Raw genomic sequence first — 18,026 nt, forward strand, 5'->3', positions numbered from 1 at the left:
TTCGGTTCCCAGTAATGTTTTGTAACACACCTTATTGGAAATGTTATACCAGTTAACACAAGCGATACTTACAGCTGTTACACAAAGAAAGAAATGTTTTATTTAACGACGCACTCAACGCGTTTTATTTTACGGTTATATGGCGTCAGACATATGGTTAAGGACCACACAGATTTTGAGAGGAAACCCGCTGTCGCCACTATATGGGCTACTCTTTCCGATTAGCAGCAAGGGATCTTTTATTTGCGCTTCCCACAGGCAGGATAGTACAAACCATGGCCTTTGTTGAACCAGTTATGGATCACTGGTCGGTGCAAGTTGTTTACACCTACCCATTGAGCCTTGCGGAGTACTCACTCAGGGTTTGGAGTCGGTATCTGGATTAAATATCCCATGCCTCGACTGGTCTGCTACACAACTGATCACATCGGTTGACGGATGGAAAATTGTTTTATTATATGGCTGTTTCACATTCAAGTTCAAGTTCTTTATTGCTTTACGTTTTTACAACTTATCAGCATAGTACAAAGTACAACAAAATAATATATATGCTCAATATATATATATATATATATATATATATATATATATATATATATATATATATATATATATATATATATATACACACACACACACAGAGAGAGAGAGAGAGAGAGAGAGAGAGAGAGAGAGAGAGAGAGAGAGAGAGAGAGAGAGAGAGAGAGAGAGAGACGTATGTCTAACATCCACAAACTATTGTTTTATTTACACCAGAAGTTGAAAAAATATGACAGAGCTACCAGGTGTTAAATAATTATTTTCGTAACCCCCCAGCCCACCCCCACCCCATGTGATTAAATCTAAGAAAGCCCATACCAAAATAATGACAAAGCAATAATATTTTAAGTAATATTTTTATTACATTCCAATGCGATCATTTAACATTAATAGTATGTACATAATAAATATAAGAAAACACTGGCTGCCCTGTGTCTTCTGAGACAGTGAAACATAACATACCGCAGTATCAACACAACGTGCCCGCTTTAAAAGAGGTGGCCATTTAAAACAAGATTGACTAAATATCGTCAAAAGTCTAATAGTGTTCCGTGGCCACTAACATAGGTCTCACATCACTGTTTAAGTTTAAATTGTATACTAGTATTCCAGGGGCACTACCCATAGGTCTCACATCACTATAAAGTTTAAATAGTCTAATAGCATTCCAGAGACACTATGATAGGTCTCACATCACTGTTTAAATGTAAATAGTCTAATAGTATTTTATGGCCACTGTTTAATTTTAAATGTATAAACAATTTACCATTTTGTTAGGTCAATGATATTGCTATTATATGCATATGTATTGTTTATTTATTTTTTATTAAAAAAAACTACATTACAGAAGTATTTATTACCTTGGATAATTTATTTATATATTTTGTGGCAAGTGATAGCCAACTGGTGTATGCAGATGCAGGTTGTATCATGTTTAGGCGAATAGGACTATAAATGTCCACACGCACACGTTAAAGTTTGACTATTTTAAATACACGAACACTCTTTATGCTGAACACGTTTCAGCCTTCGTCAAACGATATGGGACTAGGTTACGCTTTCTCACTTACGAATACATTGCGCAAAATAATTGCTATGTCTTGCCACTACATTCATTAACTGTGAGCAGTTAAGATTCATAATGAAGATCCCGAGACGTCTTCCCAAATTATAGAAGAGAGAATTTAAATATCCGTTAAATATATACTCGTATGTATTATTAGATATTTAACAAATATATGTGGTAACTGTGTATTACACACAGGCATATTATTGCATAATTAAAAGTTCGTTGTTGGAGAACAACATGAGTATTTATTATTGTTTCAACATTGAGTTCACGACTGTATAATAATTGCATTATTGCAAATTCAATTTAATGAGTAAACTGTAAAACCAGCCACGTATTGTAACATAAGTAGTCTTATATAGTATTAAATCAAACATATAAACCATTAAATAATAAGCTTTAACATAATTTATTGGAGTTTCTTGATTTTGTTTTGCATCAACAAAGTCCGGCAATGTAATTACACAGTTATATCCCTTTCGATACATTATTTTATTTTGGTTTTGAACACGTCAGCAAATATATTACGTCATAGTTCACACTGTCAGTATAATATATATATTTATCGTTTATCTGTGTTCAATCGCTGAGACAGTTTGTCGTCTTTTCAGTGGTTTGGGTTGACGAATACGGTTTCCCCGTGCAACACGGGCACATGGCATAATGGAATGCCTTGCTGCCGCCTGAGAGTCCGTTGTAGCCGTAGGTGGAACTGAGTGCTAGTCCTGGCAGGAGAGGTGGGTAGGGCATGGTTAAAGCTAAGCTCCGCCCACTGTTTCCGTACGTGTATCTGATTGCGTTCAGGTGAGCTGTGGGAGGAGCACTTATCGGGGAGAACGCCGACTTGAATGCTGATGACGTCAGGGAAGGGGTCAGGTACGACTGCGCGAACATGTTTGGGGTTGGAGTGGCGAGTGGCAGTGACGGCGTGGGTTGGCTTCCGTGGTTACCGAGGACCTGTTCGATCGCCTGAACCGTGTCTCCTCCGCAGCTCTGAAGAATCAGCTGTAGAACGCCCCTCTTCATCTGAGGAAAAATCCTCGACAGGATGTCAAGAGGTGGTCGTTTGTTCTGTCCTCTGCCAGCAAATAACCCGGCAAGGTCGTCCGATGATCTCTGAATGACGTCACTCTTCGATATGATGGTGGTACTGGTGTCCTCTAGGGGTTCTGGTGACATCTTGGGTGAAACGCTGCATGGTGGTGACGGTGACCTTGACTTTGACCTCATCGTTGGTCTGGATCGTTCCTGGTCTATCGGAGAGTCTGTTCTAGTGTTTATTTCCGGTGATGAGCACGCACTTCCGGAGTCGTCTGCTGATGTGTTTAGTCTAGCCTTTTTGGCAGCTGAAATTATACATAAACGAAACTGATTTTAAAATTAGTTTTTTGTAATACTAAACAATGTGAACAGAATAAATATGAATTTCTAAACGTTGGTCCACATCGCGTCACTTGTTAACTGCGGTTGTTGATATTTTGATACATTTTATAATATATTACTATCACTTTGATGACATTCCCGAGATAGTGTTTATATGAACGCCTTCAAAGACCGTCACCCACGAGTAACGCGTGAGCATGTTGAACTATTTATTTAATACACATACATGTAATTATTTCATTCTAAGAATTTTGAAAGAAATTTAAAGTACTGAGTATAAGCAGATGACTTGATAATAACTGAAAAAAAAATGAAAATATTTCTTAGCTTATTTCAAAACCATTAGGCAGGAAATTAACACTAGGTTGGCAAGATCAAAGGGTTCGTGGACACGCTTGATTGATCGTCGACTCCGGTACCGTGTCGAGCCGGTAACCGCACAATAAACACGCGGATACAAATTACTTTCTTTTAATGTAGCAAACTAGATGACTTTACAGATAAAGCTGTCTTTTCATCTCGGCTGTTTTACTTCTTTTGGAACATTTTCTGCTCTACTTTTTAAACTGTTTCAAAAATGTATTCGCTAAGGCATACGTTTAAAAGGGGATTTAACTCCGCAGATGGTAGTGAAAGTTAAATAGCAAATGCGTTTGAATTTAAATAGTATTAGCATGACATAATAGGTATTGCGCCATGGGTGGGGCGCGAGATCATTGGCATAAAAACATGGTGCCCTTTTTGGTTTACCTGGAGATCATATATGTTATGTGTCCTAATACTTTTAATGTACCTTAGTTTTTTAAGGCCATGACTACTGCTAGCATTATTACTACTACATACATACTAGTAATATACCTATTTCACATTCCAATTACGCATGCGCGACTTCCTAGCTATTCCTAGACGCTAACAAGAAACGTAGGTCAGTTGTGATCTGCATTTTAAAATTGTAAATGTTTTGTTGTTGTTGTTATTGTTGCTATCATCATCATCACAATAATCAGCATCATCATTATCATAATATTTATTATGGTTGTGTTGTTGTTGAATCACACGCTAACATGTTTTTTTTTATTTGTTATTGCCGTTGTGGTTGGTGAGTTGTGTTTGCTAGACGTCTTAGATGTTAATTTACTACCGAGCGACCGAAGCATTTTTATTTTAGTTTAAAAAACCAAACATTAACAGGCTAAACTGTGAATAGGCAAAATTAGATTTTAAATAACAAAAGAGTTTTGTAAAGTTAAGCAAATGGCAACGTAGCATTATACGCCACCATTGATTTTCTTTAATACTATATATGTGTAAATAATTTTATTGCTTTTTAAAATATTGGAAATATTATAAGAGTTAAACGAAAAGTGTTTTTGTTAAACACACTATTTGATAATTTTAACATATAGACTTGGAAATGAAAGCCGCTACATTTTCCCATTTGTAGCATTTGATCTTGTGTGTGCACTTTCCCACAGACAGGGCAGAATATACGATGGCCTTTATTATAGCAACTGTGGGGCGCTGATTCGGATGGGGAAAGACAATCATATATGATAATCAACAATACTCATAAACGCATTATTACCGATCAGTATTAACTAAAACCTAATTAATTATCTATGTATACTTGTACTAACCAGATACGTTGTCATTTTGTTAATGTCTATCAGATCCCGTAATTATAAAAACTAGAATGGAGATTTTAGTAAGGTTTTCCCACTAGTCTGGATAGTTAACTAAAGTTTTCAGTCTGGATCCTGAACTAACAAACATATCTTAGAACAAGTTTTAAAACCCCCCAATAAAATAAAAACTTAATATATATATATATATATATATATATATATATATATATATATATATATATATATATATATATATATATATATATATATAAAATGTTTGATGTAATGCTAGTTTCAGGCTGTCAACTGTTCAGACGATGTTGGCCAACTTGACGATTGTTTTGTAATTTCCCCAACTCCCGACTTACGACGAGTGTGCTCAGATTAACGATTAATGGGTTATACTAGGAGAATCTAGTTGTAAGAGCGCTCAGTTGGTAGTTTGAGTCTAGTATAACGTAACTCTAGCCATCGTTATCATGTTATGTATTATTATTAAATTATACTATAGATCAAAGTGCAGCAAAAACAGATTTACCTACGTGGTTTTGTGTCGTATAAGTACAATAACGTATAAGAGGGTGTGGCTCTATTCCGAGATTTTCAATAAGATGCAGCTAAGCTTCTACATTATACATATATTCACTATTAACGTGCAAGAAGCAGAGTGATACAGATCAAAGAGTAAGCATTAAAGAAATGTGGCACAGCTTGCTCACACATTTAACGACAATTATGTTTTCTTTCTGGCGGCATCCGTGCATTTAACATTTCACGGAGTGTTCTCGGCATGGCTCGGCCATTTACGGAATATAATTTCTCTCAAATGTTGGCTATTTTCGTGATTCCGACCCAATGCGGCGCTCCGGTTTTTGGAATTCATGTGGAGACGTACTATAGTTTGAACCTCAAATGTTCACGGCAAGTCTATTGCTAGAATCACCTTCGGGCGTCAGTGATGTAACGTCTCGCTCATCAAACTCCCCCCTCCCTTTCTACCCGTGGAAACTCTCGGCGGGTCTTGCTCGCTGATGTGAGAAAATTGACTACTGGGTACACGACATCATGTCATAAAAACCAGTGAGAAATATCTCCAGCCGCTGAGAAAATAGCCTCTCCGGTTTTGCAACTGAAGCCGAGTCACTAAGTCACCTTCTTTCTCTACTTTTTTTTATTATTCAGACCGCGGTGGATATTTTAATTAACTGAACAGTGTTTCAAAAACAATAAATCATCTTAGGTTGACGAGTCCGTTGATACATTTTTTTTCAGCGATATCAAAAATCATGAGGAGCAGTTGAGTTTTTGTGCGCTGTGTAGTGTGATGCTCTGTCTGTAACATGTTGTCCTGTTGTTGGTGGCCCTTCTCGGGTTTCAGCACGGCCTCCGAGTGGGCGCGGGAGTCGCTGCTGTCCATTGTGTAGCTGTCGAGAATGTCGGCTGGAAACCATGTAAATGGTTTCTCGATACAATACTTTCATGGCGTGAATACGAAACAAAATTCACAGATTAGCATTTTGTCGGTAGACACAATGACAATCGATCAAACTAATAGAAAATAGATATACAAAGATTAATAACAAGCAGACTGTCCAATTACAGTTATACATACAAAACGTCTGAAGTTGCACAAACCCCCTGTTGCGTGGTCCTATCGCTTCGCAGACTCCAGTGTGCCTAATGATTTTTCTATAATTACGCGTATGGAACGGAGGACGTAGTAGTGATGATGATGAGAAGTTTATGGTGTAAATGTGGTGGGACATTCATATTTCTTTCCTTTTTTTTTTCTTCTTTTTTAAGTTAAAGTTTGGTTTGTTTAACGACCACTAAAGCATAATTATTGATTTATTAATCTTCGGCTATTTGATGCCACACACTTGGTAATTCCGACATATATTCTTAGAGAGAAAACCTGCAAGGGATCTTTTATATGCACCATCTCACAGACAGGATAGCACATACTACGGCCTTTGATATACCAGTCGTGGTGCACTGGCTCGAACGAGAAATAGCCCAAATGGGCCGACCGACGGGGATATATCATCCCGCCCCTTGATGATGATGATGATGATGATGATGATGATAATGCGCAAATGACGATTATATTATTAGGTACATAACTGACAATATTTAGTTTCAAACTGGTATTGAATTGTAATGCTGATCGCCATCAGTATCAATGGATAAACAGGCTATTGATGTTGACAATCGCAATTCCAAGACGTGCTATGATCAGTTCTAGCTGAGTGGGTAGAGAGCTCGCTTGAAGTGTCTCCATTACCGTCACAACCAGTGTCCAACGACTGGCATATCAAAGGCTGTTGTGTGTGCTGTCCTGTCTTTGGGAAAATGCGTATAAACGATCCTTTGCTTCTAATGAGAAAATGTATCGTGTTTCCTCTAAATGCTATATGTCAGAAATATCAAATGTTTGACATACAATAGCCGATGGTTAACAAAATAATGTGTTCTAGTGGTGTCGTTAAATATAACAAATGTTTTAATTCCCAACTTACGTTTCCAGCTTGTATATTACGACAACAATATCTTCAAACCTATCTACTTATACGCAACATCAATTTTTTACCCATTTTATTTCCAACACATTTTATTTCGCTGCAATGCACTCTTGGGGTTTTTTTCTTTTCTTTTAGTTTTTTTGAACTCTCAGTCACCTTTTGTTGGGATAGATTAAACCTGGTATTTATTGTCAGTGACTCACGTCTTCAAAACATATTCAAACCATAAACAATTTTAATGTCTGTAACTATCTTCACATTCTGGTTTGTGGACTACCATATACACTACGCAATAAGTTGTGTAAGCTTTTATTAATAATAAAACCTCAAAGAACCGCAAATCACGATCATTACACGAAAATAAAAACATGTCATCGTGAGATCAACTCTAATAACAAATATGAACAACATTTATATATTCATTACAATGAGCTTATTCCAATACTTTTATCGCCATCGAGTTAACTTAATATTTCGAGTTAGTTACGCCTGTTGAAAGTCATTTAAAATCGTTATTGTACAGGATGCTACTTTAATAACTAGTGCAGTTGTTGCCTATGAATTACCGGTGTATGAAATACTGGTGTATATCAAATATCGATTTATATATGTGTTACCGGTGTATAAAATAATGTGTATTAATTATTTAAAAATAAAGATGCATTTTACCCTCATGTAGTATTGTAGTACAGTGGTTTTCAAACAACAACTAATATTAATTTGTTACATATTGGCACTGATGTCTATTATTATGATATGTCATACGTACCAATATCAATGTCGAATTGATTTTTATAGGTTTTTGTGTGTGCTGTAATTTAGTAATAATCTTATTAACACTATTGTTTGTACTCTTTGTTTTTAATCTGTATATCATTATGTTTAAAATGTGCGATATAGGATTAAATGGACTTAGACAATTTTCTAAATTGTATAAAGATGTTTATCTGCCCACATTTTATTGAGATGTGGTTTGTTGTGTTTGTAAGGCGTATAATCTTACGTAAGAAAATAAGAAAACTGGATATACGAAGTTAAACACTTATTAATAAATTCCTAACAAGAGGATTAATTTATTTTGTATAGTGATTTTTAAAGGGTATTTTTTTTTTTTTTTTTTTTTTTTTTTTTTTTTTTTTTTTTTTTTTTTTTTTTTTTTTTTTTTTTTTTTTTTTTTTTTTTTTTTGCTTAGTTATTATACCTTTATACACGGAAATATCCTATTCAGTTAATTTGAGTTCGTGGTTACATAGGACAATAGTTATTGCTTTAAATTCAATTTCATTACTGTTTTTATTCTTCTACTTATGCCATTTTAAAAAGGAAAACGAAAATACACATGTCACGGTATGGAAACATATATAAATCAAATTTAGACTTAGATTCTAATTCAATAAATATTTAATTTGGAAAGACACTTCTATCTGACTTAGCAGTTATTTCATTACGACACAAATCTCTTTACTTACCAGTCGTAAAATACAGTAAGACAATACGAATACGTCGTGGACAAATGCCTATTTAACATATTGGTGTCTGTTAAACGTACACGCTAGCAACTGTATATTAACATAACCATAATCCACGCGTTTTGTAGAAACATATAAATAACGTACCTTCGTATAATACCTTACCTATATCAGTGTTGTTAGTATTTTTATAATAAATAATGAACTGGTGTATCAGGAATATCAATTAGGAACTTCAAAATGTACCCACCTAAAACAATTAGGATCATTGGAAGAAAAATTATTTATATAATTATATACTATTAAATAAGGCTGGTATGTATTGGGTTTGTTAGAGGGAGTGTGTTTTTTTAAGTTTGGGGAGTGTTTATTGTGTTTAGTATCTCGTTTAACAAAATGTTATATAGAAACGTCATACCTCGTTACTAGAACGTGTCAGTTTAATAAAGGTATTTGTTCTTTAATTATCATGTTTAGTGTTTGATTCTCAAAGTGAAGTGAAAACTGCGCTTGCAAGTATGGTTATTACTACAGAGTATCTTTTCATTAGAAAGCTTAGTGTACAAATGTTAATTTATTGAAATGAAATTAAACTTAAGTTAAAACATGGTGTTTATTTTATCTCAATTTAGTAGGGTTTTTTTTTTATTATGTGTATTTAACTTGAAAACAAACAAAACACATTTGTAACAAAAGGCAGTACATGTTAAAATAATTATTACTGTACTATATTATTGTAATATAACAAAACTATTAATATGCATATGTTCTTAATATGCATGTATGTAGATTAGGTGTATGTGTTTCCTTGTGATAGATATCACATTAAATTTCTGGTAGAAACATTTTAAAAGTATTATTATTCTCAAGTGATAGAAAAGTTAATAATATGTAATTGTAAAACATATCTCATTGTTTGCATGTGATTATTCAATTATCGAAATCTAACCTCTATAATAAAAGGACAAACCCGTTAATAAGAAAATAAACTTCCTAAGATATCACAGATCTACCAAAATAATGTCCCTGTCTTATCTGGGATTTGTGTCAAAGATTTCAGTTGTAACAAATATTTTGGTGTAACTGTGTACAATTCCAATTATTAATATAAAGGACAAATAATAAAGAACATAATAATTATGTTTGTTAGCACATATTTTATCATCAACTAGCATGTCCAATATGTTATTAATCGCTTTGTGGATTTGTCACTACCCGAGAAGAAAAGACAGCATGACAATGAATTCAGCCACAGTGACACAGCAACAAACACTTCCGCCTCTTTTGACGAATTACTTAAATACTGTTTTTCTTTGTATATACATGCACATATACATATATAACTTTTCATAATAGGAAACATAATGTCATCATGGCTCAATTTCGAAATTACTCTCATTTTAAAAAATGGTAAACAAAAAAACAAAAAACCCAACTTATTAGAATGTATGTTTTCGTAGAAAAAAATATTCTGTCCAGCTATTTATTCCAGTTAGTTTTTTTCTCTGAGACTAATAACAATCATTTGATTAAGAACAAACAATTTCATGGCAGTAAAAGCCAACAAACAAATAAGGGGGGGGGGGGGTTAAACCTTCATAATAAAAGTTATAGGACTAAAGACTTCACAATAAATGTTATCAGATCAAGAACTACAGATTTCATATAACTAAACACTTCATAAAAAGGCCAACAGATCAAGAACATCGTAATAAAAGCTTTCAGGTTTCACACTGAGAGTCCCTAAAGAATAAAAGACTTTACGATAAAATGCCATCTGACGAAGAACTGAATATTTCGTATTAACATATAATTGACCAAGAACTACACTTTCCGTAATAAAAGTCATCTGAACAAAAACTAAAGAGTTTGTATTCATAGATACCTGACTAATTACTAAAGAGTTTGTATTCATAGATACCTGACTAAGAACTAAAGATTTTGTATTCATAGATACCTGACTAAGAACTAAAGAGTTTGTATTCATAGATACCTGACTAAGAACTAAAGAGTTTGTATTCATAGATACCTGACTAAGAACTAAAGAGTTTGTATTCATAGATACCTGACTAAATACTGAAGAGTTTGTAGTCATAGATACCTGACTAAGAACTAAAGATTTTGTAATAAAAGCCGCCTGACCAAGATCTAAAGACTTCATAACAAAAGCCATCGGACCAAGAGATAAAGATGTCATAGAGTAAATTCATTAAAAGACTTTTGATGATTTCGAACACTGATGCGATCACTTACCAGGACTGTGATGCTCGTCCATGGATGCTGGTGGCCGTGGTGACGTAGACTCGTTATAGGGGTGAGATCGCGGGTTTGGAGACAGACTCATCTTGGGGTTGGGGTAGGACTTTGATTCTCCAGCGGAATACAGCTCCGTGTTCATCTGCAGCAGTCCGGAGGGGCCGTACAGGAGGCCCAGCTCCCTGGCCTCGTTCTCCTCCTGGGCCTGCTGTCTGCGGAGAGCCACCTGGGCCGCCATCACCCGCTGTCTCTCGGCGATCAGGGTGCACTTGGCGCACACACAGTCCCTCCACCTGCAGTAGCGCTTGTGTCCCTTCAGTGCAGACACGACGCCATGGTTTCGGCACCGGGCACATTTCGGAGTCCTCGGGTAGCGGTCTGAAGTTCTCAGAAAGAGCGGCTGCCCGTGGGAGGAGGGTGGGTTGGAGGTGTCACCATGACTTCTGTCTTCCTCTACAGTGCAACTCATCTTTCTCTCTTGTCGTCTAGGTCTCGCTCTTGTAGGTTCCTTCAGAGTGAAACGTTTCGTCCGTTCTAATCTCACAGAAGTATCGGGCCGGTGTAAATACAAGTTACAAATAAGAGGGCCGGCCCAAGCAATGGTTTCGCTATAATTACTTGTCACGGCGACGTGATCGAGACACAGTTGTCAAATCGCCTGGACACGCCTTCTTCCTGGCCTGCGTTTGTTATCCGCGTAACATCTCCTCTCTTTACACTAAATAGGCTCTCCACTTTTTGTTGTCTGATTGGTCGAGCTTTAGTGCAGTACCGCTCCAAACAGCGTCAAGTGCCGTGTCGTCGACAGGTAGCCCGACTTGGATCTCACCTGCCGCTACCCATAGCGCTAACTGGTCACGGTTTTCAAAGGAAAAGTCATTGTAGGGAAATTTCAAATAACTCTTTAATATTGTCATTCGGCGTGTTTCGTCTTTTCCGACACACTCCGATGTATGGCGGCGTGAAATTGATGAAGTTCTTAATGCACGACGAAAATTACCCCGGTTACTATAATGATTTTGTTTGAACATTCTTAATAAAAGTTAATTTCTTCTCCTCAGAGAAAAGAGGTTGGGCGAGTATTATCAATTATAATTTTCTATGGAGATTTGTATGCAATGTTTTCAAACAAAGTTAATGAAAATATGATGCCGTATGAATGTAGCTGATGTAAATTTACTTCGAGGTACGGTTATTTTATTTGAATGTTTGTTTTTGTTTTGAGGGGTTTTTTTTATATTAAAAACATATTTTAATGTATAAACAACAAAAGGACCGGGCGCAAGTTTATTTTGTTTCTTTTTTTATTATTATTTTTTTTTATATAGATTTTTTGTTGTTGCGTTGCTGTTGTTTGTTGTTTTTTTTTTGGGGGGGGGGGGGTGGGGGGGGTTGTTGTTTTTGTTTGTTGGTGTGTGTGTGGGGGGGGGTTTGGGGGGTTCGTGAGCTTTTTTTACAGGGTTAAAAAAAAAAAAAGATTTGGGGGGGGGGGGGGTCTGGACTTATTTTGTTTATTTGTTTATTTATTTTTGTTATTGTTTTTTCTTTTGATATTTGTTTTTGTAATTATGTATAATATATTTATAATGTAAAAGTAAAATTCATTCAAATGAACATATTATTAAAACGAAGTTTTCTTCTTTATTAATTCCCGATATAACTGTTGTTTGTATATCTACATATTATTTTATTTTAAATATATTTGTTTGGTGGAGTTTTTTGGTGGGTTTGTTTTTGTTGTTTTTGTTGTTTTTGTTTTTTTTATTGATTGGTTGGTTGGTTGGTTGGTTCGTTGTTGTTTTTTGTTTTTTTGGGGAGGGGGGTTTTGTTGGGGGGTTTTTTGTGGTGTTTTTGTTTTGGGGGGAGAGGTTTGGGGGAGGGCTTTGTTGGGTTATTTGGTTTTGGTTTTCTTTGTTTGTTTTTCTTTTTCTTGGTTTTTTGTTGTTGTTGTTGTTGTTGTTTTTGTTGTTGGTTTGCTGTTTCAATATCAAATGTCGTATTATTATATTTTACCTCATTTTTCTCTTTTGTTTTCGACCGCATTACCTAAACAATTTTCAGTATGACCTATTTATATCAAATTTTAGTAAAGGATGTACATACGTTTTATTTTGAATTACATGAGTTGTATATATATATATATATAAATAAAAATGATAAAAGAAAACAAGTGTACAGTATATCTGTATTTTAAAAAACAATTTAAAGAAATAATGATCCTTTATATATATATATATATATATATATATATATATATATATATATATATATATATATATATATATATATATATATATACATATATATATGTATACATACATACATACATACATACATACATACATACATACATACATACTTACATACATAGCTTTTTACACGAGTATAATAATTGCAATGAGTGTCACATTGAGAGTGTTCGTTAGGTCAAAAAGATACTTTTTCACTTATTCATTAACCCATATATATATGAGTTCTTTCGTTTTGTTTGTGTTGTTTGTTTATTTATTTGTTTATTTGTTTGTTTGTTTGTTTTTGATTAACTTAGATTCTCTGTTAAATATATATTTTTTAATTTTCTATCATTAATCTAGTATTGGGTGGTAGAATGAATTTCTGTCGGTTGCCCATTTATATTTTTCTCCGTTCCAACCAATGCTTTATGACATTTATATTAGTGGCCATGGCCATGTGTGGAGAAAGTGCATTTTAACAAGATCCATTGAAGCGGAGATAATAACTTGTACGTCTTTCCTCGCTCAGTGACCCACGACTGATATATAAAAAGCCGTGGTATGTGCTGTTCTGTCTGTTATGTGGGGAAGTACATACAAACATAAACGTACGAGACAGGGGGCGGAGGGGACAACCGCCCCCCCCCCCCCCCCCCCCCCCCCCAGTCCTGGAGAAACTCCTCAAATTCGGGCAAAAATAATAGAGAAATTCAGGCAAAATTAGCTGGCCTGAATACTTTATGTCATGTATTTTCATAATTCTACCAACAATATTAGTTGTAAACCATGTAAAAATGAAAGATCCCATGCTGCTAATCGGAAAGAGTAGCCCATGTAGTGGTGACAGCGGGTTTCCTTTCAAAATCTGTGTGGTCCTTAACCATATGTCTGACCCCATATAACCGTAAATAAAATGTGTTGAGTGCGTCGTTAAATAAAACTTTTTTCTTTCCCCCCCCCCCCCCTTTTCTTTATCTACGTCGGGATGTCCTCATTTAAAACATCCCTTGCTACTAATGAAAAAGTGGGTTTCCTTTATGAATGTGTCAAAATGACCATATTATGTTTGACATCCAATAGCCGATGATTAATAAATCAATGTGTTTTAGTGGTGTCGTTAAAGAAAACAACCTTTTTACCCTCAATTGTGTTGAAATATCAGTCAATATTTCTGTAATTTGTAAGCATATACGTATATGTATTTCTATACGTTTGTGTTGAAATATCAGTCAATATTTCTGTAATTTGTAAGCATATACGTATATGTATTTTTATACGTTTGTGTTGAAATATCAGTCAATATTTCTGTAATTTGTAAGCATATACGTATATGTATTTTTATACGTTTGTGTTGAAATATCAGTCAATATTTCTGTAATTTGTAAGCATATACGTATATGTATTTTTATACGTTTGTGCTAACTTTAAAGTTCGTTTTGTTTGAAGACACCACTAGAGCATATTGATTTACATATCATCGGCTATTGGATGTCAAACATTGATCACTGTGATACGTATTCAGAGGAAACTCGCTGCAGTTTGTTTTCATCAGCAGCAAGGTATCTTTTATATGCACTTTCCTACAGACAAAGCAGAACATACCACGGCCTTTGATATACTAGTTGTGGGGCAGTGGTTGAGACGGGGGGGGGGGGGGGACCCAGAGATTAGATTCACCGAGGAGATTTGATCGTTCGACTCGAGCACCTCAGACGACAAATACCAAAATGGTCTGCTACATGGATGACCCTTGTTGGAATCTTATTCGCCATGAAGCTAAGGTACAAACTAAACGATAATAATATACTTCTTAACAACATCAAAATATTCTTTGTAAATGATACCGACAAAGTTTAATATTCTCAGATAGGGCATCTTCAAAGCAAAGTAGTTTATTAATAAGACATAAAAATAAAACCGAAATTCTGACGAGCAGATGTTCTAATTGACATCAATGTACGAGTGGTTTATTACATTTTGTCTTATTGTGCCAAGTCAATACAAAACCTACGTATGCGACACAAAGTTTTATTTTCCACACATGCTTTGAAAAGCATGCAAGTGTACCATAATACGGCCATGGTAACAGACGTCGACGTGTATTTTACAAAAATCTGATTTTCAATTTTCACTTAGAATGACTTAAATCAGCGGGTAGTCTATTCGGCGACACAGAACAAGCATGGCGAATAATTGTTTAAAGCCCTGATTGGATTTTGCGGTTTCTTTTTTCCTGTTTGAAATCTTATTAAGGTGGTACTTTATCGGCGACACGTCGGTCACATTTTACGACAGGGGATGTGATACCGTGGGGTGCCTACAATCTATCGATCAAACAAATTGCCTAAACCTGTCGACATGTATTTTAAAATTTTCCTTTGCATTCTGTACACATCAATTTTATGAAACATTTATGTTTAAATCTGAAAATTAATGAATAAATTTTAATTTAATCTATACATCCTACAGCTATTTCTTAACTTTTAATCAATTTAGATCAGGTTCGTTTTCGTTACAAATTAGTTTCTTCGATTGTTTTGTAGTTTGATTCGTTTTGTTTTTGTTGTTTGGTTGGGATTTTCGTGGCGGTGGTTGGGTTTGGGTGGACGGGGGTGGGTGTTGTGGATTCTGATTCTTATTATTATTATTATTATTATTATTATTATTATTATTATTACTTTTACTATTACTATTACTATGACTTCATGGTATAATTTTTCGTGCATAGTATTATAATAGTAACATCAATAAAATCATTAACATATATTTCACTTTGAGAACATTTTTTCATCACAGGAAACGCCAACGTCAGAAACAAAACTGTTTTGTATCTGTCCCCAAATTTAGCATTTGCCGAAAAAAACCGCATATTGCCAATTTTGACTTCCGGTCAACAACATCCGGTTGTCTCTTTTTCCGATCCCCTCAAATCTCGGGCAATAACGTGGTTGGGTGGCGAGTGTTTGCCAAACGGCGTACTGCTTGTTAACCCGTGCTAAGAAGCGCCGAGTGAAAGCGTTCGACGTGACGGCCATTGTGTCCATGTTGTCGCCGTGTTGACTCTCCGCACGCTGCTGTCGTCGTATTGTCCGCGGTTCCGGTCCGCCTTTCACTGGACAGAAAGGAAGAGGATCTCCACAATGGGTGACAGAGATTACGTACTTGTCGGAATAAAGCTCAAACACAAACACGCGGCCATTGCCGTAACGGATCAAACACCGACTCCTGGAATTTTTCAGCTCAAGTAGATTCATAAACAAGAAATAGTTTTCACGCTAGTAGTAGTTATACTACTACTATTACAACTACCACTACTACTACTACTACTACTATTATTACTACTATTACAACTACTACTACTACTATTACTACTACTACTACCATCACCACCACCACTACTACTATTACTATTATTACTACTACTACTACTACTACTACTACTACCATTATTACTACTACTACTACTACTACCATTATTACTACTATGTCTATTACTACTGCAGTTTTTACTACCGTATTGGATACTATAAACGAGAACTAGGTTTCACGCTAGTAATAGTTCTATTAGTATTATTACAGCTACTATCACTACTACCACCACCACCACCACCATCGCAACCACTATTACTACTACTACTACTACCACCACTACTACTTCTACTACTAGTAGTATTACTACTACTAAAACAACAGCTACTACTACTACTACTACTACTACTACTACCACAACCACCAATACCTCAAATACTGATTCATTAGTGGAGATTGGGTAAAACATGACACAATAACTGAGGCCCATAGTATAACAGCTAGGGGTGGGGAGGGGGTAGTAAAACATGACACAGTAACTGAGGTTCATAGTATAACAGCTAGGGGTGGGAGGGGGTAGTAAAACATAACACAGTAACTGAGGTTCCTAGTATTACAGCTAGGGGTGGGGAGGGGGTAGTAAAACATGACACAGTAACTGAGGACCCTAGTATAACAGCTAGGGGTGGGAGGGGGTAGTAAAACATGACACAGTAACTTAGACCCCTAGTATAACAGCTAGGGGTGGGGAGGGGGTAGTAAAACATGACACAGTAACTGAGGTTCCTAGTATTACAGTTAGGAGTGGGGAGGGGGTAGTAAAACATGACACAGTAACTGAGGACCCTAGTATAACAGCTAGGGGTGGGAGGGGGTAGTAAAACATGACACAGTAACTTAGACCCCTAGTATAACAGCTAGGGGTGAGGAGGGGGTAGTAAAACATGACACAGTAACTGAGGACCCTAGTATAACAGCTAGGGGTGGGGAGGGGGTAGTAAAACATGACACAGTAACTGAGGACCCTAGTATAACAGCTAGGGGTGGGGAGGGGGTAGTAAAACATGACACAGTAACTGAGGTCCCTAGTATTACAGTTAGGGGTGGGGAGGGGGTAGTAAAACATGACACAGTAACTGAGGCCCCTAGTATAACAGCTATGGGTGAGAGGGGGTAGTAAACATGACACAGTAACTGAGGCCCCAAGTATTACAGCTATGGGTGAGAGGGGGTAGTAAAACATGACACAGTAACTGAGGTTCCTAGTATAACAGCTAGGGGTGGGGAGAGGGTAGTAAAACATGACACAGTAACTGACGCCCCTAGTATAACAGCTATGGGTGAGAGGGGGTAGTAAAACATGGCACAGTAACTGAGGCCCCAAGTATTACAGCTATGGGTGAGAGGGGGTAGTAAAACATGACACAGTAACTGAGGTTCCTAGTATAACAGCTAGGGGTGGGAAGGGGGTAGTAAAACATGACACAGTAACTGAGGTTCCTAGTATAACAGCTAGGGGTGGGGAGGGGGTAGTAAAACATGACACAGTAACTGAGGCCCCTAGTATAACAGCTAGGGGTGGGGAGGGGGTAGTAAAACATGACACAGTAACTGAGGCC

At 36.1% G+C, this 18,026-nt stretch overlaps 1 protein-coding gene across 1 annotated transcript; it reads right to left on the reverse strand.

Moving 5' to 3' along the window:
• Positions 1-880: 880 nt before the first annotated feature.
• Positions 881-11,775, reverse strand: LOC121374857 (doublesex- and mab-3-related transcription factor A2-like). Its single transcript, XM_041501964.1, has 2 exons — positions 10,862-11,775; positions 881-2,955 (listed from the first exon to the last, which is right to left on the reverse strand). Exons 1-2 carry the CDS (start codon positions 11,331-11,333, stop codon positions 2,189-2,191), a joined length of 1,239 nt encoding a protein of 412 aa, XP_041357898.1. The 5' UTR covers positions 11,334-11,775; the 3' UTR covers positions 881-2,188.
• Between the last annotated feature and the right edge of the window lie 6,251 nt (positions 11,776-18,026).

The sequence above is a fragment of the Gigantopelta aegis genome, chromosome 6 (genome assembly GCF_016097555.1).
Source record: "Gigantopelta aegis isolate Gae_Host chromosome 6, Gae_host_genome, whole genome shotgun sequence".
Taxonomy (NCBI): domain Eukaryota; kingdom Metazoa; phylum Mollusca; class Gastropoda; order Neomphalida; family Peltospiridae; genus Gigantopelta; species Gigantopelta aegis.